At 43.7% G+C, this 21,066-nt stretch overlaps 1 protein-coding gene across 2 annotated transcripts in view; it reads left to right on the top strand.

Annotated features, from left to right (window-relative positions):
- Positions 1 to 1,550: 1,550 nt before the first annotated feature.
- CXCR5 (C-X-C motif chemokine receptor 5) overlaps positions 1,551 to 21,066 on the top strand; it is a 68,995-nt gene continuing 49,479 nt past the window's right edge. Inside the window, exon 1 of one of the 2 annotated variants that reach the window (XM_073602446.1) lies at positions 1,551 to 1,733. In XM_073602446.1, the coding sequence (XP_073458547.1) occupies positions 1,674 to 1,733 (60 nt within the window). In that variant the 5' untranslated portion in view covers positions 1,551 to 1,673. The remainder of the gene's footprint in view (positions 1,734 to 21,066) is intronic. The other variant, XM_073602445.1, reaches the window with a different exon arrangement.

Consider the following 21,066-nt stretch of genomic DNA (forward strand, 5'->3'; position numbering starts at 1 on the left):
CGGCTTTGGTCAAGCTGGAATCTCAAACAGGTGCCCCACACCCAATAGACCTCCTTATGTGAATACCATCAAAGAATTGTAAGGCTATATTATGCCCCGCTTTATTCCACTTTTTTACATCTTTGAGATAGGGTGTGTAAAGCATCTCCTCCTAAATCCCACACACACCAGTTGTCCCCTTTTTAAGAATCCTGCATTTAATCCAGAACTCACTGGCAATTTTCTCCAGGCCTTACCCTTCACCAATCATTATAAATAAATGGTTATATCGGATAGAACACTTTTTCGCCCACAAAGGACCCAGATCGCCCTAATATGTCCTTCAAACGCTTAAGATGCCCCCCTCAGAAGTGTTTCATGTGCACCAAATTCTCCATTTCTTATGCTCAATCAAACAATCCCTGGAGGATTTCACAACAAGAACTCTATTTGAAAATAGATATATGCAGTATGCAGGTCCAAGGGAAGGTAACTCGGCACTATACCAACTGTTCAACATCAGATAAGTTACGTCACCAATTGGTGTTGGAAGCAGATTTAGGAACAGAAGTATGTGGGGAAGATTGGTCCTCCTGGACAACTAAGATATACTATGTCAAGGGATACTCAACACTAATAGAAGCAAATTACAGAGTCATCTCGGAGTGATATCTGGTTACATCCAGACTTGCTAAGATGTATCCCAGTTCATCCCCTTTTTGTTTCAGGGGCTGTAGACAGGATGGCACTATGTATCACACCTGGTGGACTTGTCCCAAGGTTGGGAGATTCTGTACTAGGGTGTTCACTATGATTCTTTCAGGGACTAATATAACTGTACCAAAAACTGCCCAAATTGTTCTTCTGAATGAATCAGTAGAGGACACCCCCAGACATATCCAAACTATTGTATTTTATATCTTCTTAGTGGCTAAAATTACCATTGCAAAATTAGATATCTTGTAATTCATATAGCTGAAATGAAGAACAAATTTCTTAGATAATGTTACATGAGAAGTTGGCTAGCATCCTTCAGGACAAAAACACTAGATTTTAAAAGATGTGGAACCCCTAGTTCCTCTTCTTTTCCCTTTATTTTACTCTGCAGTATTGCCTGTATTCCAATTGACTACTTATAGTAGCAATGGATCACAGGTTCTCTATTTGATGATATGGGGTACACCACAGTACAGTATGCTGACCATTGATTAGTGGAGCTATTATGCTCCAAATTTTTAATGTAAGGAAATTAAATGGAAGCCAACCACTATCTTGTTCACTGTGGTTAGTTCTCTAGAAACATTTTATCTGCTTTATCTGGTCTAATTGGTGCATATACTGTTTATGTTCTGAGATATAATACTTAATGTGACTATACTGCATTCTTACTGCCCTCTGATCCACATAAATGTTTGCACTTTTTGTTTCTTGCAAAACAATAAAGAAAATATTGCAAAAGGAAAAGGAGGAAGGCATAAACAGATACTAGACAACGAGTGTTGTTTCATTCAGGATGCTGGTGAATGTTATACTCATTTTTTTCTTTCTTTGTGAGAAATTCACAGATAGTATCTTTGCAGCTACCTGATTTGCCTACAGTAGGATCTGGTTAACAGCAAGCTGTGAGTCTGTTTTGTGTATTGTACTTTACTGACAGGTGCAGTCAGTACCATCTGTGAATTTGGGTCTACGGTATGACAGAAGAGAATATAGAGAATATATGGGGAATGGACGACCAATTGAGCCTCAGTGCTGTAAGTTATGTTTAGTATACTTTTTAGAATGTATTTTTACTATGTGCTATTCTAAGAACAACTCTTGGCTCCAATCAGGATAAAAAATTCTCTAATTAGGAATTTTAAACTATTTCAATTATATTATAACAGATGTTATTCATTTTGCTTGCGGCTATGATGAACATGCTCCTGACCCAGATTCTCAGTTCAACTGAGAAAAGGCTGCATTTGCATTTCAAATGGGTATTGGTGTCATATTGGAGTCCAAGATTGCATGCTGCTTGGGGCTGGACAGATCTTTAATGGGGATAGATGGAAGAGGGTGTAGGAGACATACTGTTGAAGATGAAAGGCAAAATAAGGAAAGCCAGTGGTGTACAGAGCCAGGTAACTGGCACATAAGGAATGGGAGGCAATGAGTTGTAGTTTGAAGGTTGTAGACAGTGGAAGATATTTAACATGGTAACAAATCAGCTTCTAGGTTTTATTGTCAAAGCTTAATCAAACAAGCTAAAGTTAGAAGCTGATTTGTTACTATGCACACCTTCACCAGATTCTGTGTGCACCAGTTTTTAGTCTACCCCACAACCCAGTTGAGGGCTGTGCAGCCACTTGTGTATGGCTGTCAAATTTTGACATGCAGCTGTGTCTGCTTCCACCTCCATAGGCTGCACGCAGCTCGGGCTGATGCAGGTGCCAAAACAAGCTTATTAATAGAGCTTATTAATAGTTCAAAAATGTATATATATATATATATATATATATATATATATATATATATAAAAATGAAGACTATAAAAATGTGTATATAGTGTATATGTATGAAAAAGGGGTGGACAAACTGTAATGGTTGGGCATGGAAAGACAGGTAATGGAAAGGAAATAAAAATAAAAATAAACCCCTACCTGCTATATTCCTTTTAATATCTGGATGACATCTGGCCCATAAGAGCTTCTATTCCCTTCACTGTATCGTCATTTAGTACCACAGAGGTCTCCCTGGTTATACCCTCTTTGGAACTCACCACCCAACTCTATTTTCGTCCCACTGGCATAACATATAACAAATTATTGTACAGGTGAAATACTCCTTTACTGATATTACCGACCGAGATTTGTAGCTCCCCTCTCCGGACACAGTTAGAACCCAACAGGGGTGTTCAGATGTCGGGGGAGCATACCTGAGTATACCTGTACTTCACCCTCACTAAGTTATACACACCAGACATAGTATCATACTCAAATAGCAGCCAGTGGAGATGTCCTCTTACCATTTATGTCAACTTCCTTATCTGTTCCTATCTTTGGCTTGGTTTTCCCTCTTAGTCTTGTAGTCTATTGATTACTGAACATTTTATATTGTACTGTAATTATACTGTATACATCTAAACCGTGTTATGCTTGTAACATTTAAATGTTGCACTATACTCTCATTGTTGTAATGAAAACTTCAACAAACAATTTGAAACAAAAAAAATAAAATAAAAATAAATATAAAAAATGGAAAGATAGGAAAGCTCCAGTCCATCCTATTAACTGTACGCTCTAATGAGATGCATTCAACTAATATCAAGGTACTTAAATTATAAATGAAAAAAAGTAGCATAGGTTCATATTCTAATGAAACACATGTGGTGAGATAAACCCCTGTCACCCTTCAATATTTCTGGAAATCCTAGAGACCCCTCTTCATTTTCACACACTGACAAACATGAGGAAGGGGACAGTGGGAACCATTTTTCCACGTCCTTTGCTTCCCCTCCAGTCAGATCTGACCTTCTGACCTGTGACTTGACATCTGACATTAATGTTCTGAAACCATTTTTCCACCCATCTACAGAACCTTCACAGATCCCAACATCAGCTAATCTTGGCAATACCCTCATGCTTTCCACAGAGAACCTCATATGTTCTAATTCTGGAGTTTTTTTAGGGAACATCCCAGCTCTCCGCCCAGTGGAGAAGGCCACAAAAAGAAAACAAAGAGAAGAGGCAGACGAGGCGGGAATCGTAAACAAAATATATCACAAGAAAATACCACAGACACAATAAAAATACTTAATTTATCATCCCACATACGTATAGATGGGCATATATATATATATTATATATATATATATATATTTTTTTTTTATTTATATATATATATATATATATATATATATATATATATATATATATATAATATATATATGTCCTCTGAGGAAACATCTATATTAAAAAAAGGTTTAATACAATTTGCCCCAACTAATTCTCCCATCCCTTTTGTGCTTTTTTAAGACTTTAATAGTTTTATCCAGAAACTCACTCTTAAGTGGTATTTTAATCTTAAGAAGTCCCAGAACTATGACTATCTCCGCATCCTCCTCCTCCATTGCGACTACAATGAAGAAGATTTGAGGGTGTTAGAGATTCTAGAGGAACTCCAGACTGAACAGACCTGTGAGGGTTATCCTTCTTTTGCACAGATTTCAAACGCTTCAGTTATACACACAGACTTGAAACCTCCTGCCACGTTTAACCCCACACATGCTAAGAGCTCCTTTTATAGCTGCCTTTTACCATGTTACTTTTGCAGAATTAAGACATCTATGCTCTTCTGCTCTATCTGTCAATTACAAACATCAAAATTTGACCCATAAAGAAAAACAGGCACTAGACAGAATATCACAAAACAATGACCTAATAATCAAACAGGCAGACAAGGGAGGGGGCATAGTAATACAAAATAGGTCAGTTTAAAGAGGCAGATTATTGTCGGACCAAAACATCTACAAAAAACTTGATGCATTTAAGTCTAAATTGAAGGCACTAGTTGACCAAGCCTACCATGAAAAAGTAATTAATTTGGGAGAACACCAATTACTTTACAAAGAATTGTACAAGCACTTCTACTTTTACCACCTGCCTAAGGTGCACAAAGACCCCATCTGTCCTCCCAGAAGACCCATTTTTGCTATGGATAGCTTTACTAGTGGCCTTTCCCAGTATATTGACTGCTTCCTTCAACCTATAGTCCAGTCCTTACCCTCTTATGTGCGAGATTCCTCTCATTTGTTGGAGACTCTCTCCAACTACACGTGGGAGGACTCCTACACTTGGTTATCCCTTGATGTTACGTCACTCTATATATCACTCCCCCATGAGGTTGGGCTCACCACAGTAGGACATTTTCTAACAAAAGAACCTCACCTTCACCATAAACAAGCCCAGTTTGTCCTGGACAGTGTAGAAAATCTGTTTGGATCATATTTATTTCAAACACCTGGGGGTTACTATCTCTAGATTCATGGCACTGCCATGGGCACTTCCTTTGCGCCTTGCTATGCTAATCTCACCATGGGCTGATGGGAGGAGTCATGCATCTGGAGAGGTAACCCCTTTGCCTCACAGATGATATACTAGGGCAGATATATTGTTGACATGATCGTCATGTGGGATGGCCCCTTTTCCTCTATTGCCCCGTTTGTCCAACACTGCAACAATAACCATTTGGGTATTTTTTTTACTCGTGTTTAACCCCACATCTCTAGACTTTTGGGATTTGGATGTATCCCATGCAGAAGGCTGCATTGTATCTAAAACCCATTTTAAGCCCTCTGTGGGAACTCCTATCTCCATTTTGCTAGCTGCCACCATCCCAAATGGAAACAAAATATCCATAAGGGTCAATTTTGCCAGAAAAAAATGCACCCAAGAAGAGGATTACCTAGCCCAGGGGAACATCCTTGTAGATAGGTTTATAGATAATAAATATTACCCTGATTTAGTCAATCAAGCCTTTAAAGCTTGTCTATCCCTAACCTCAAACAGTAGTTCTGCATCTTCCATAACCAGCACAGAAGTCAAGTTCATTACCCAATATAATGTTAAACATAAAAAGATGGGGAAAATTATTTAACTTCATTGGGGTATCCTACAGGATCCCAAATTAGGGCCCATTCTGCCAGATAGATCTAGGGTAATTTATAGAAGAGCCCATAATGTTAAAAACATTGTTGCCCCAGTAGGATTTCCCATTCTGTTATCATCCCTTCTAGTTCTCTGGTTTCTTTTTGCAATTTAACATGTATGTTCCAATGCAAAAAAGGTCAGATGCAAGATGTGTCATTTTGTACAGCACCGCCAAAAGACATTTAATGACACTTCAGGCAAGACTTACCCTATAAAAAGCTTTTTTAGCTGTTCCACTGAATGTGTGGTTTATCGTTTGTCCTGCCTCTGTGATCTCCTCTATGTGGGCTGCACTGTTCTCATGGTAAGGTGCCCACTTTTGGGAACACAGGAGGTTCATTGAGGAGGAAGAAGAGGACCATAATTTACCCAGGCACTTCCTGACTCATCATAACAAATCCACAGAAGGCCTGAGAGTCTGGGTGATAGAATCCATTTCACCTTGCGACTCTCAGGTCGAAAATTTTCACAAACTATGCCGCAGGGAAACATTCTGGATATTCACCTTAAACACTTTGTCCTATCTCACATGTGTGTATAAATAAATAAATAAATAAATATATATATAGATATAGATATAGAGCATGTATGTATGTACATATATACTGTATGTATCCCTCTACACAGCCAATTGTTGAGTTTTCCCTGACATTCCTGTGTACTATTTCTGAATTTAAAATTTTTATTTTATGGAATTTTATCTCACCACATGCTGTTTATTAGAATAGGTCTCTACGCTATTTTATTTAATTTTTAATGTATTATGTACCATGATATTAGTTTAATACATCTCATTAGAGCGTACAGCTGATTCGATGGACTGGAGCTTTCCTATCTTTCTTTTTTTTATTTTTATTTCCTTTCCATTCCCAACCATTACAGTTTGTAATTCCCAACCATTACCCTTTTTGATATATATATATATATATATATATATATATATATATATATATATATATATATATAGTGGGGACGGAAAGTATTCAGACCCCCTTAAATTTTTCACTCTTTGTTATATTGTAGCCATTTTCTAAAATCATTTAAGTTCATTGTTTTCCCTCATTAATGTACACACAGCACCCCATATTGACAGAAAAACACAGAATTGTTGACATTTTTGCAGATTTATTAAAAAATAAAAACTGAAATATCACATGGTCCTAAGTATTCAGACCCTTTGCTGTGACACTCATACATTTAACTCAGGTGCTGTCCATTTCTTCTGATCATCCTTGAGATGGTTCTACACCTTCATTTGAGTCCAGCTGTGTTTGATTATACTGATTAGACTTGATTAGGAAAGCCACACACCTGTCTATATAAGACCTTACAGCTCACAGTGCATGTCAGAGCAAATGAGAATCATGAGGTCAAAGGAACTGCCTGAAGAGCTCAGAGACAGAATTGTGACAAGGCACAGATCTGGCCAAGGTTACAAAAAAATTTCTGCTGCACTTAAGGTTCCTAAGAGCACAGTGGCCTCCATAATCCTTAAATGGAAGACATTTGGGACGGCCAGAACCCTTCCTAGAGCTGGCCGTCCGGCCAAACTGAGCTATCGGGGGAGAAGAGCCTTGGTGAGAGAGTTAAAAAAGAACCCAAAGATAACTGTGGCTGAGCTCCAGAGATGCAGTCGGGAGATGGGAGAAAGTTGTAGAAAGTCAACCATCATTGCAGCCCTCCACTAGTCGGGGCTTTATGGCAGAGTGGCCCGATGGAAGCCTCTCCTCAGTGCAAGACACATGAAAGCCCGCATGGAGTTTGCTAAAAAACACCCGAAGGACTCCAAGATGGTGAGAAATAAGATTCTTTGGTCTGATGAGACCAAGATAGAACATTTTGGCCTTAATTCTCAGACTCATGGCTGTATTAGATCAAAAGGGTGCTTCTACTAAATACTGAGCAAAGGGTCTGAATACTTAGGACCATGTGATATTTCAGTTTTTCTTTTTTAATAAATCTGCAAAAATTTCAACAATTCTGTGTTTTTCTGTCAATATGGGGTGCTGTGTGTACATTAATGAGGAAAAAAATGAACCTAAAAGATTTTAGCAAATGGCTGCAATATAACAAAGAGTGAAAAATTTAAGGGGGTCTGAATACTTTCCGTCCTCACTGTATATATATATATATATATATATATATATATATATATATATATATATATATATATATATATATACACATTTTTATAGTCTTCATATATACACTTTTATATGTATGTACCTGTATATATAAGTGAATTATTAATAAAAAGTATCCTTTCCTTTTCCCCTCATATTGCACTTTATGCTTCAATATTTTTGTTGAAGTTTTTCACAGAACAAAATTAAAGAGATTTCAGCATTGATTCTGAATAATACAATGCTTACAAAATCTGCATATCATACCATACAAAAATGGAAAATCAAACTTTATAATTGCATAAGTACAATCTGAAGAACATATTACCACACTCCGCATGGCGATAGGCCCTGCTTCCTGAGACAACTTGCCTCTTATGTTTTAGAGGTAAATAATCATAATCTGTAATAATGATGTTCTATTAACCACAGTCTTGATTGTTAATCTCCAAAGCGAACTGTAGGACAGACTGCAAAACCTAAACATCTCAGTATGTCCTTCTATGTAATGGTATCAACTCAGGTGAACAAAATATGCCCCCCACAGTGAGGAATGCACATCTCCCCCCTCAAGTAATGGAAGATGCTCCATCCCCCAAAAATGTGAAAGCACGCAGTCTGGGCCCCTCAATACCAAAATCCAGAAAGAGGAGAAAGAGAGAAAAATAGAAAAAAAAAGGGGAGGGGGGAACCAAGAAGAATAAGAGAGAAAAGAAGGAAGAGAGAAAAGAAGGGGGATCATTAGTCAAATATCCGATCCATGGACCCCATACCATTTCAAACACCTTCAATTAATCTTGTAAGATTGCTGTCAACCGTTCATTTTACATAAGCCAGGAAAGTATACGTTTGAGTTGGTCAAATGGTATAGCCGCCGACCTCCAGTTCCTTGCTATTGTAATTTTAGCGGAAACAAATATAAATTTGAGGAGCAGTCTCCGAATTTTAGAGAGCTCCTCAACCTTACAACCCAGTAATGTGTGTTTTGGGGACTTGGTCAGGTAATTTGGGTGAGAGTAAAAGTTAAATTTTAAACTCTGATCCAGAACCGCCGTACCTTGGGTCATTGCCATTAAATGTGATAAGCTGTCCCTTCCTGCCCAAAGCCCTGAAAAAACTTAGAGGAAGCCCCCGGGACAAAAGTAGAATAAAAATATTTCAGCAGATTGGGGAATCCCAGGCCTCCCTTCTGTTTTGGGGTAAACAGTGTGCGTTTATTCACCCTGGGCCTCTTGTCTCCCTATTTAAACTGAAGAAGCTTCTTTTTAAATATCATCTGATCTAACAAGTGGTGTGAAAAAAATATAAAATTCTTGGAAGAATATTCATTTTTACCGAATGCAGTCTGCCGAACCACGATGGAGGGTAAAGCTGCCATCTAGCCAAGTCTGCCGTTAAACGATTATATAGTGCGGGATAGTTGTGGGAATATGCAAGGATACCTAGGTAAGAAAGAGCCTCTGGTTCCCATTGAAATTTATAAGATTGTTCAAAGGCCTTTTGAGTGTTGTTCTGCAAAGAGATATTTAGTGCTCAAGATTTGTCTGAAAAAGGTCAAAGTATTGCATACAAGTTGGGAAGGGAGGTAACGAGCAAAGATATGACCATCAAGATGTCATCCACGAATATTATACATTTATGTTCCCTATCCCTACATTCTATTCCCCGAACATCTGGACAATTTTGGATTTTAATTGCAAGTGGCTCCATTGTTAAAACAAATCGCAATGGGGATAGAGGGCACCCCTGCCGAGTTCCTCTGTGAATAGCGAGGGATCATGTAGAATACCCCTTAAGCATTAAGGATGCAGTGGGCGTGTCATTTAATGCTTGGAGAAGCGATACATTTTTTTTGACCGAAACTGAATCGAGATAGAACATGAAATAAATAGTCCCATGACAGGGAGTCGAACGCTTTATGGATATCTAAAGAGAGCAGCATGCCCTGTCGGGGTTCCAATCAGAATGATTGGCTGAAATTATATCTATAATTCTCCTGGTCTGGTCAGATGCCTGGCGATTGGGGGCAAATCCTGTCTGGTCTAGGTGAAAATATTGTGAAAGAAAGGAATTTAATCTAGGGGCTAGCACCTTTGTCATTATATTTAAGTCCACGTTTATCAAGGAAATTGGACGATAGTTAGAACAATCTCCATGAACTTTTCCCGGTTTCGGTATAACGTGAATGTATGCCACATTTTTTCATGTTTTGGGATGCTATTACCCCGCCTTAAGTCATTAAAACAGGAGCACTGATGGGGGGGGGGTCAGGATCTCCTAATACTTCCTATAATAATGGCCAGAGAAGCCACCCGGGCCTGGAGCTTTAGAGGGATGCTTGATTTTTATAGGCATTCTAATCTCAGATTCCGAAAACTCCTTATCCATAAGCTTGACATGGTTTGTTTTAAGATGTGGTAGTGAGATATATCAAAGAAATTCATCTGCCTTATCCTGTGAAAACTGATCAGGCGCATGGTATAACTTAGAATAGAATTTATGGAATTCCTGTAAAATCAGTTCAGAATTTTGGGTTGGGTGTCCAGTAGATAGGCTTAGTTTAGGTAAAGTAGGCGTATTCACCCGGGGTACCAATTTGCTAGCTAGCATCGTCAACAATAACTTTATCAGAGAATGATCCGACCAGGGGACGGACAATATTTTCACTGATGTTATATACGATAGTAATGAAGTGTGTACAAAAATGTGGTCTATTTGAGAATATGTATGTTGCACCTGTGAAAAGCGAGTGTAATCTCTAGTGGAGGGGTGGGCCTCACGCCAGGCATCGATCAAATCATAACAATGTAACAGGTATGCCACTTTGCTGCTGTTTTTAGGCACTTGTTTCAAAATCACCTTGGCAGGGTCAGATTCATCTAGAATCCGATCCAATGGAATATTACTATCGCCACCCAAAATCACCTGCCCCTGTACTTTAGGCAGCGACACCGCCAAAATCCTGCTAAAAAATTCCACCTGTCCAGAGTTCGGGGCATAATAGGAAATATGAAAAAAAGGGCAAATCAGCGCAAATACGTACACAAGTAACAAAAAGCAGCTGGACACCTGGGTCAAAAGGTCAAATCCCTAAAAGTAATAAATAGCAGATGGTGCAGCGCTAAATAAGATACAATAAATAGTCCATAAAATCCAAGCAATCACAAGTAATGGGACATCATGCTGGAAAATCAGTGGGTAAGTGTGATCCCTCCACCAGTATACAGGTTGGCCTCTCACCTCAGCACCAGGACCCTTTCGTTATAGAGGGTCAAATGCGCTTTCCCTTATGGGTCATATGGTAGTGATAAGCAGCGGATCCAGATCAGTAGAACAGCAGTAACAGACGAGCCATAAACAAGGCACTCATCCAGTGCCAGATGTATGAGCATGAACGAGATGAAGATGCGAGATGGCCGCGGGTGACGTCACGACGCTCCCTTCCTTCCGAATGGAAGGAACGGAAATAAATTAGACCAACTGGTCGTGAATATGACCCACCGACATGATAAATCTGCCATTCTTGTCTTTAATTATAGCGATAAGGGTGAAAGGGGTCTTTTTAGAAAAACATACTGCCACCCCCCCTTTTTCTCAGGGCCAGAAGACAAATAATACTGTGGCTATCAGACACTGAGGTATCTAGGGGCTGAGGTCTTAGAGAAGTGAGTTTCCTGTAACAATAGGAAATCAGCCCTCCATGAGTGGTAGTATTGAAAGGCTTTAGTTCTTTTGATAGGGGATTTAAATCCATGCACATTATGGGTAATTATAGAGTATTTGGTGGAATAAATTTTAGTCACCCTGGTAGGGCAGAGCACACTCAGCTTGATCCATGGAGTTGAGAGGCCAGATTCTCAGAGCCAAGTTTCATAGTCCCCGTTGGTATCCAAAACAGGAAAGCAAGACCAGAGCGTGGAGTCAGATTCCAGTGTTGGGATGGGGAAAAGAATAGGAAAGAAATTTAAATGAGTAGAAAAGAGAGTAGAACGTTTGGCCAAAGGCCTAGTTTACAAAGCATAATAAACATCAAGTAACATCTACAGGAGTGGGTCAAAACCCTACCCATAATCAATGTCCGGGATACAAGTCGTGAGGTCACCCTCATCATCCGAAGAAGGTAACCTCACTGAAGGGGCATGCGTGTTCACCCTGACCCAAAAATCATGAAAATAAAAACCGGAAATAACATTTAACGATTGCAACTTTTGAAACCATATTTAACTGAGAGGATCTCCTCTTCCAGTGTCCCAAAAGCGGAGAGCAGCCTGGTGTGATCACATCCAACTTTTGTCTGGTAGTATGTTTATTAGAGGGTAGCAGCATGGCTGCTCCCAGAGGAGACTGACATTGGTCGATAGCATTTTGCAGCTAACTGACATTAAAGATGTACAAAGTTTAAGGTAAGAGGAATTTAGCGAAGTGCAACCATTTACTGAACAGGAAATGTCAAACGGGTATGATAGTGGCGACTCCACTATCAGCAACAGGTCGAATCCAGCCCTAAGGGAACAGAGATTTTACCCCCGTGGAAGGGGGATGTGAAGCCATCAGGGAATCAGCTGATTGGGGAAGATCTCCTGATGCCCGTTGCTCCAACCAAAATGGCGAAAGAGGGGGGTTCGCCTGATAGGAAGATGAGGCGGCCTGAGATTCGTGAGAAATTATCCCCAATTCCAGTAGTAAATCTTCTCCATCTTGAAATGTAGAAAAGTAGTGAGGTTTACCTTTATATGTAAAAGATAATTTAAATGGGAATGCCCATCTGTACTTAACTGTTGGTTCATCAGCTGCTGTAATAAAGGCTTCACGTTTCTCAGTTTCTCTACTGTAGATGGGGCTAGATCCATATAAAGCTGGATAGGTGCACCAAACAGGGACAGGCCCTGTCTGTTTTTAGCTGCAAACATCAACTTCTCCTTCATGCGATAATAGTGTGGCTTAACTATTATGTTCCATGGCAGGCCGTCCGACCTGGGGGCAGTCAGAGCAAAATGGATTCTATCGATTTCCATCTGATGTGGGGATATATCTGGAATCGGTTCTTTCATTAACTCCTGAATGGCCCCTTCCAAATCAGTATGAGTTTCTGGAAGTCCTCTAATGTGCACGTTGTAACTACGGAACCGGTTTTCCAGGTCTTCAATTTTTGTATAGGCCTCCTCTAATCTGTTTTGGAGCTCTGTGATCATGGTGGAGTTTTGGTTAACCCTTGCAACAGTACTGTCCACCTTGGATTCAATTATATCAAATCTTTCACCTATACCTTGAATATCATGTTTAAGGTCTGTAGTAATAATGGCACAAGCTTTGGAAAGCTCCTGTTACAGCAGCGCAGAGAAGCACTGTGTCCCCTGCATAAGGTGCTGGCTGTGGTGCAGGCAGGTCCCTATCAGGACTTGGTTGGCTTAACATTAGGTCTGCCATCTCTGCCATGTTTAAATCCATGGATGACACTGGGGAGTCAGCAGGCTCACGTGTGCTCATAGGAGTTCCAGGTGATGGGGTTAGTGAAAAGGACCTACCCTGCTACTCTGCCTCCTGATCCCCTGATGACTGGGAGGAGAAGGGGTCATGTATAGGCTCATGCTGGTTATTTTTTGGTGTGGATCATTGTGCCCTGGATGTGCCTGAGCCGCCTCGTGGTTCACCTTGCTCTGACGCCATCTTGGGAAAGTGCATCTGTCCGGGGAAGGGGCGTGCCGCTCTGCTCCACTTCAATTTCCCTGCTTATATGTTCTTCTTTTGGGCTGACCTGTCGCCCATCTCTGCATCACCCAATGGGGATAACAATCCAGCTGGATTTGGGTGTCCGCTCGTGTCCCTGCTGCTATTTATAGCTGCTTTGGACCGTGGTGCACGGAGCTCATTCAGAGCATGTCCATCCTCGAGACCGCGTGCATGCGCACTCCCTCATATTTCACTTGTAAAAGTTCCCAAGCTACATTGAGGTCTGTGCGTTTTTTGTCAGTCTATTAGTACCTTTCATCTGTGCGGGCTAAGCCCCGTGTGGCTGACTCCGCCCATTCCTCATTGCATTTGGACACCCAATAGCTATGCAAATGGTACTTAAAGCGGTGCTCCACCCAAAAGGGGGAGCTCTGCTTATTTGCCACTACCACCCGTCCGCTGCCACATTTGGCACCTTTCATGTGGGAGGAGGGGGGAGCGGATACCTGGTTTTGGCAGGTACCCGCTCTCACTTCCGGGTGACTTTGCCACGGCAAAGTCATCTGGAAGTATGTCCCCCTCCTCCTTCCTCCGCCGCCGGACCATTCACAAAGCGCAGCGTGCTTTGTGCATGCGCAGTAGGGAACCAGCTGTAAAGCTGCAAGACTTCACTGCTGGTTTCCCTTACCTGAAATGGTGGCGGCAGCACTCAAGAGCTGATTGAAAAATCGGCTTGGGTGAAGACACCGCTGGATTCATGGACAGGTAAGTGTCCTAATATTAAAAGTCGGCAGCTACAGTATTTGTAGCTGCTGACTTTAAATTTTTTCTGACGGAGCCTGGAGCTCCTTTTAAAAAAGCCCTGAAACCTCGGGGCCGGTTTGCCTGATGAAGGAGGTAGGGCCTCAGAAATGTGTTGCGTGCCGCCCCCATGGTTGTTCCGAGCTCCTGTCAGTGGTGCGTGTGTGTGCTGGAGACATCGCCATTCTTCATCTTCCCGGCGGGTCTCGACTTTGCAAATTGCGGCTCCACTGGTCCATCCAGACTGTTGTTTGCTCGCCCTCTGCCTGCCCCCACCCTGTTCATTGGATCTTGGAATCTTTTATGTAAGTGTTCTGCATTAAAATGGAAGTTACTTTTAACTCTTGCTGACCTGGTGCCCTTTCTCTTTTGCTTTATGTCCATGAGTTATTCCCAGACCTTAAGGAGCTGCCAGAGACTGCTGGTGTTATATACTTGTGCACTGTCATCCTGCTGATTAACCCTATCACCGGATACGTCTTTTATGAACTTGCTTGGACTTTTAATACTGATTCAGCTATTGTGCTGTCTGCATGTCGGTAGAGTGCTGCTTCACTTGCTGTATTCAGCTTGTGTCTTTGTGTGTGCAATAGTTTGGACCTTTTCTTAAAGTTTGAAGCAACTGAAATAATGTAACAACATAATGCATGATCTTCCAAAATAACTTCCAAAAATGTGAAATGATTCAGAACAAGGAATATACCAAACAAATTCAGAAAAAAAAATATTCTAACATAACGAATAAAACAAAATAAAATGATTAACTTAATAAATGAATCTGAAACGGAGTGAAATGAATTTTTCCATCGTGCACATCTCTATCTGCTGTTCTGTTTATTGTTCTTTTAAAGACCTATAGAAGAATAAGCTGTGCTTGGAGACCTGCAGTGCAAGGATCTTCTTGAGTTTACTTCATTCATTTATTTTGTGTAGCTCTACTTTGCCTGTTGCTTATTGATCCTTCCCACCACTATACATCATTTCATCAGATCGCCAGTCATTTGAGGGGTGGTTCTTACATGAAGAAGCAAAGCCCTTCTCTACTATCATGGTGGCCTTGTCCACATGGGGACACAGAGGTTTGTAAGTGAATCCTTCAGAAAAGATCAGCTGCAGGAAGCTTAACCTTTGCCCTCCCTGTGACTATTTTGGACCCAACTCTATACTGTTGGTGGTCTCCATAATATTGTGTAACAATATCAAATTGGAAAGGCTTCTAAAGGTTCATGCAAACAAGGCCTTTACAGGCATTGTACATGCCTAGAGAAATTCCCCAGTGCTTTTCTGTTCCTGGGGAACCACATGTGATGCGTATAGCCTGCCATACAAGTGAATCGCTGTGCACAGCAGTGCTCTTGTAAGCGCCAATGTTTCATTGCATCAATGTTTACCCACGCGTGTGCATCTGATGTATTTTCTAGATGTTGAAATTTGCTATGTGCATGAACCCTTATACTGCTTACTCAGAAATGTTATCCTTGTTTCCATTAATAGAAACTTGATGACAGGCTTGGTGCCTGGAATCAGATAGCATAAAAAATAATAATTCTCTAACAAATGAAAAATAGTTTGCGACAGAAATGCATCCGTTTTGTATATACAGTAGCTTTTTATTTACCCTTATGCCGCGTACAGACGACCGGACTTTTCGGCATCAAAGGTCAGACGGAACGAATCCGTCGGACAATTCGATTGTGTGTGGGCTCCATCAGACCTTTTCTGTCGAAAAATCTGACGGACCTTAGAAATAGAACAAGTTTCAAATCTTCCTGACGGACTCAATTCCTATCGAACAAACTGTTTGTCTGTATGCTAGTCCGACGGACCAAAAACGACGCAAGGGCAGCTATTGGCTACTGGCTATTGAACTTTCTTTTCTAGTCTGGTCGTACGTCATCACGTTCAAAACGATCGAACTTTGGTGTGATCGTGTGTAGGCAAGTCCGTTTTGTTGGAACTCCGTTGGAACTCCGTCAAAAAGTCCTTCGGAGTCCAGTCTGACGAGAAGTCTGCTCGTGTGTATGCGGCATAACATGCAGTTATATGATTTTCCAATGGCACATTCTAGTTGCAATTGCTATAGCCAGATAGTTTATGGGCTAAAATGCATCTAAAATAACAGCTCAGAATAGATAACTGTCTGGGGAATCAGTCAAAAATATTTAAAGTCTGCAGGTAAAGATATCTTGTTTGAATGCAAAGTCCATTTGGAAAAAAAAAAGCCAATCACCAATAAGAAGAGAGAAATCCTGAAATTTCTGATCCCCAGTGATAGATATGAGCAAAAAGCTGGTGAAGCACATTGAACCCAGTTAAGCCAAAACCACTCAGATATTATTAAGCTGTTGAAAGTTGTTCCATTTTGACATCCTGCTTACTAAGCAGGTTTCTTGGTTTGTGGGGTTTTGTCACATGGCACATTCTCTCAATAAAAGACATTACACAACATTTGCCCTGACGTCCAGAGCAACAGACAGAATACCAAGTAGAGATGGGTGACGCGGGTCTCTCAAACTGGGATTCAACTTTGAAAGGACAGATCTAGAGGTACCCAGTAATGGATGAATCTTTTCCAATCAGCCGGGTGACTTTATTTGCTCTCACACACTGCCCCGTCAAAAGAATTGGACTCTGATCCCTTACCAGTATACAGTACATCTGTGGCTGTGCACACCCCTATGCCTAGAATTATGAGCTTACTTACTGTTCTTTGATTTTTACATGACTGACAGAGCAGAAAATAATGGGGATTTTCTGTGTTGTCACTCATAAATATGTTCCATAAACAGTTGAAAGTAACCTTGCAACAAGAAGTATTGATGGTATGGCACTTTGGTATAGTAATTTAGTAGAAAAGTGATGTCATTATGAATGAGAGTACAGAAATGCCACCTCTTGTATTGCAGCACCTGTTTCACGCTCCACTGCTGGGTTTTCCCCTATGTGTGCAGCCACATGTTTCCAGCCAATCACAGCGGGGGCGCTGTCTTAAAGGGCTAGCATGGGGATTGCTCTGTGTTTAAACAATGCTAGCAGCCAGATCACCCACCTATGTGATCAAGTGGTTTCCTGTGCCTCTTCTGATCACCAGCATTCCTAATTCTTCCAGCTTTTTTCCAGACTTGCTCCCAGTGTGTCCCAGCTTGTTTTTAGCCTTGCTCCTACTGTGTCTCAGCTTGGTTCCAGGTAACCATCCGTATTCCCATCGCACACAATACTGGAACAAGCTCCAAAACAATGCGGCTGCGGCAACCACCAGCTAGAAACTGGAACATACATGATGCAGTGTAAATATTTGCCAGCACACCATCATTCTTGCTCCCAGTGTGGCCCTGCTTGCTTTCAGTGTGTCCCAGGTTGTTTCTTGCCTTGCTACCTGTGTGTACCCGCTTGTTTCCAGCCTTGCTCCCAGTGTGTCCCAGGTTGATTCTTTCCATGCTTCCAATGTGTCCCAGGTTGTTTCTTGCCTTGCTGCCTGTGTGTGCCCTCTTGTTTCCAGCCTTACTCCCATTGTGTCTCAGGTTGTTTCTTGCCTTGAGTGTGTGTTCTCTTGTTTTCAGCCCAGTGGCATCACTAGGGATGGTGTTACCCGGTGCGGTAAAACATGGTGTCACCCCCCTCCACCAACTATAGTCGCCCCTCTGTACAGACCCCCCTCCTTCAGTACCGACCTCCTTCCAAGTATAGTCCCCCACTCAGTACAGACCCTCCCTCCACAAAGTATAGTCCCCCCCTCAGTATAGACCCCCCCACTTAGTACAGACCCCCCTTCCTCAGTATAGACCCCCACTAAGTATAAACCCCCTCCTTCAGTACAGACCCCCCTCAGTACAAACCACCCCCATCCTCCATCAGTACAGACCCCTCCCCCCAGGTCAAAGCGCCCCCTCCATTAGTACAGACCCCCCCCCCAGGAAAAAGCACCCCCCTCCATCAGTACAGTCCCCCCCCAGGACATACCACCATCCTCCATCAGTACAGGCCCCCCCCAGGACATACCACCCCCTCCATCAGTACAGCCCCCAGGACATACCACCCCCCTCCATCAGTAGAGCCCCCCCAGGACAGACCACCCCCCTCCATCAGTAGAGCCCCCCAGGACAAGCTACCCCCCTCTATCAGTACAGCCCCCCAGGACATACCACCCCCCTCCATCAGTAGAGCCCCCCAGGACAGACCACCCCCCTCCATCAGTAGAGCCTCCCCCCCAGGACAAGCTACCCCCCTCCATCAGTACAGCCCCCCCAGGACATACCACCCCCCTCCATCAGTACAGCCCCCCCAGGACAGACCACCACCCTCCATCAGTAGAGCCCCCCCAGCACAAGCTACTCCCCTCCATCAGTAAAGCCCCCCAGGACAAACTACCCCCCTTTACCAGTACAGCCCCCCCAGGACAAACTATCCCCCTTTATCTGTACAGCCCCCCAGGACAAACTACCCTCCTTTATCAATACAGCCCCCCCCAGGGCAAACCACCCACCTTTATCAGTACAGCCCCCCCCAGGGCAAACCACCCACCTTTATCAGTACAGCCCCCCCACCTGTTGCAACACCGCGGAGGACACCGCCCACCATCGCAAGCCGACACCCCTTTCCCCCCGCCCGTTACCGCACCAGCTCGGGCGGCTCAGGTACATGGAACACCCGGGCGGCAGCTGGAGAGGAGAGGACAGTCACAGCGTGCAGCCGCCCAGGTGGAGAATGGAACATGACAGGCTCAAGCAGCAGCGCCGTAGTGCAAGACAGAGAGGAGGAGGAGGAGAACACCTGCAGCGCTGGAGGTGGGTTTCCAGCTGAAAAAAAAAAGACTTCAAAAGTCAGCCAGGGCTTTCCTCACCCTCGGGAAGTTGTCACCCCTCTAGCGGGTGTCACCCGTGTGCGGACCACACCCCCTGCACCCCCTAGCAACGCCTCTGTTCCAGCCTTACTCCCAGTGTGTCCCAGGTTGTTTCTTGCCTTGCTCCCAGTGTGTCCCAGTTTGTTTATTGTGTCCTGCTGTCTACTGTTGTCACGCCACGTTGGACGATACTAAGCTAAGCAGGTCAATAACTTCTCCGCGGGATGTGGAAACCTTGCAAAAAGATCTGAACAAATTAATGGGGTGGGCAACTACATGGCAAATGAGGTTCAATGTAGAAAAATGTAAAATAATGCATTTGGGTGGCAAAAATATGAATGCAATCTGTACACTGGGGGGGGAATCTCTGGGAGAATCTAGGAAGGAAAAGGACCTGGGGTCCTAGTAGATGCATAGTTGCCAACAGTCCCGATTTTCCCGGGACAATCCCGATTTTGGGACCCTCGTCCCAATTGGAGAGTGTCCCGATTCGGGATTTTCCATAAGGAAAATCGGGAATGTTGTTTTTTTTTTGTTTTTTTGGAGCAGCGGGCTCCAGCAAAATGGCGGCCGGCGCCGCCGCTCCATCTGCCTCTAGTGTTGAGTGGAGAGGGGAAGGGGGCTCGATCCGTGCAGCCAATGAAGCGGCTTCTTTGGCTGCACGGCCCCTCCCCTCTCCACTGAAGCGAGAGAAGACACGGCGCTGGCGCTGGCGCCGGCGCCGTGTCTTGCTGAAAGTTCCCCAGCCCCGTACTGCACAAGCGCTGCCCCTGCGCAGTACAGGGGGTCCGCCACTGCCGAGGGGAACTTTCTCGGCAGAACACCGGCCGCTCCTCCACTGAGCGGGGGCCGGGCTGCATTGAGGGGGGGAGGCTGCACTAACTGAGGGGGCTGCACTAACTGAGGGGGGGCTGCACTAACTGAGGGGAGGCTGCACTAACTGAGGGGGGGCTGCACTGAGGGGGGGCTGCACTGAGGGGGGGCTGCACTAACTGAGGGGGGGCTGCACTGAGGGGGGCTGCACTGAGGGGGGGAGGCTGCACTAACTGAGGGGGGCTGCACTGAGGGGGGCTGCACTAACTGAGGGGGGGCTGCACTGAGGGGGGGCTGCACTGAGGGGGGGGCTGCACTAACTGAGGTGGGGCTGCACTGAGGGGGGCTGCACTAACTGAGGGGGCTGCACTGAGGGGGGGCTGCATTAACTGAGGGGGGGCTGCACTGAAGGGGGAAGGCTGCACTAACTGAGGGGGGCTGCACTGAGGGGGGCTGCACTAACTGAGGGGGGCTGCACTGAGGGGGGGCTGCACTAACTGAGGGGGGGCTGCATTAACTGAGGGGGGGCTACACTAACTGAGGGGGGCTGCACTGAGGGGGGGGAGGCTGCACTAACTGAGGGGGGCTGTACTGAGGGGGGCTGCACTAACTGAGGGGGGCTGCACTGAGGGGGGGCTGCACTAACTGAGGGGGGGCTGCACTGGCTGGGGCACCTGATGCAAGGACAGACTCTGGCGGGGGCACCTGATGCAAGGACAGACTCTGGCAGGGGCACCTGATGCAAGGACAGACTCTGCCGGGGGCACCTGGTGCAAGGACAGACTCTGCCAGGGGCACCTGATGCAAGGACAGACTCTGCTGGTGGCAGGCGACGTGGCTAGTGACACGCTCAGGGATCCCACTGATTCGGCATTATGGTGAGTTGAATGATTTAATTTTATATTACAATGTAATAATAGAAATAATGCGCTTCAATCATCCTGACACCATAACAACCATGGTGCCGGGATGATTGAAGCGTTAACACCAGGTGTTTGGAGTATCTTTATCTGCTGATTGTTAAACTTTCTAGAATACACATATTTCTATTGTTGTGTAGGATCTGGGGCTGCTGTCCCGTCATTCCTCTCTCCCCCTCTCCCTCTCCCCCTTTCCCTCTCCCTCTCCCCCTTTCCCTCTCCCTCTCCAT

This window comes from Aquarana catesbeiana, linkage group LG10 (assembly GCF_042186555.1).
Source record: "Aquarana catesbeiana isolate 2022-GZ linkage group LG10, ASM4218655v1, whole genome shotgun sequence".
Taxonomy (NCBI): domain Eukaryota; kingdom Metazoa; phylum Chordata; class Amphibia; order Anura; family Ranidae; genus Aquarana; species Aquarana catesbeiana.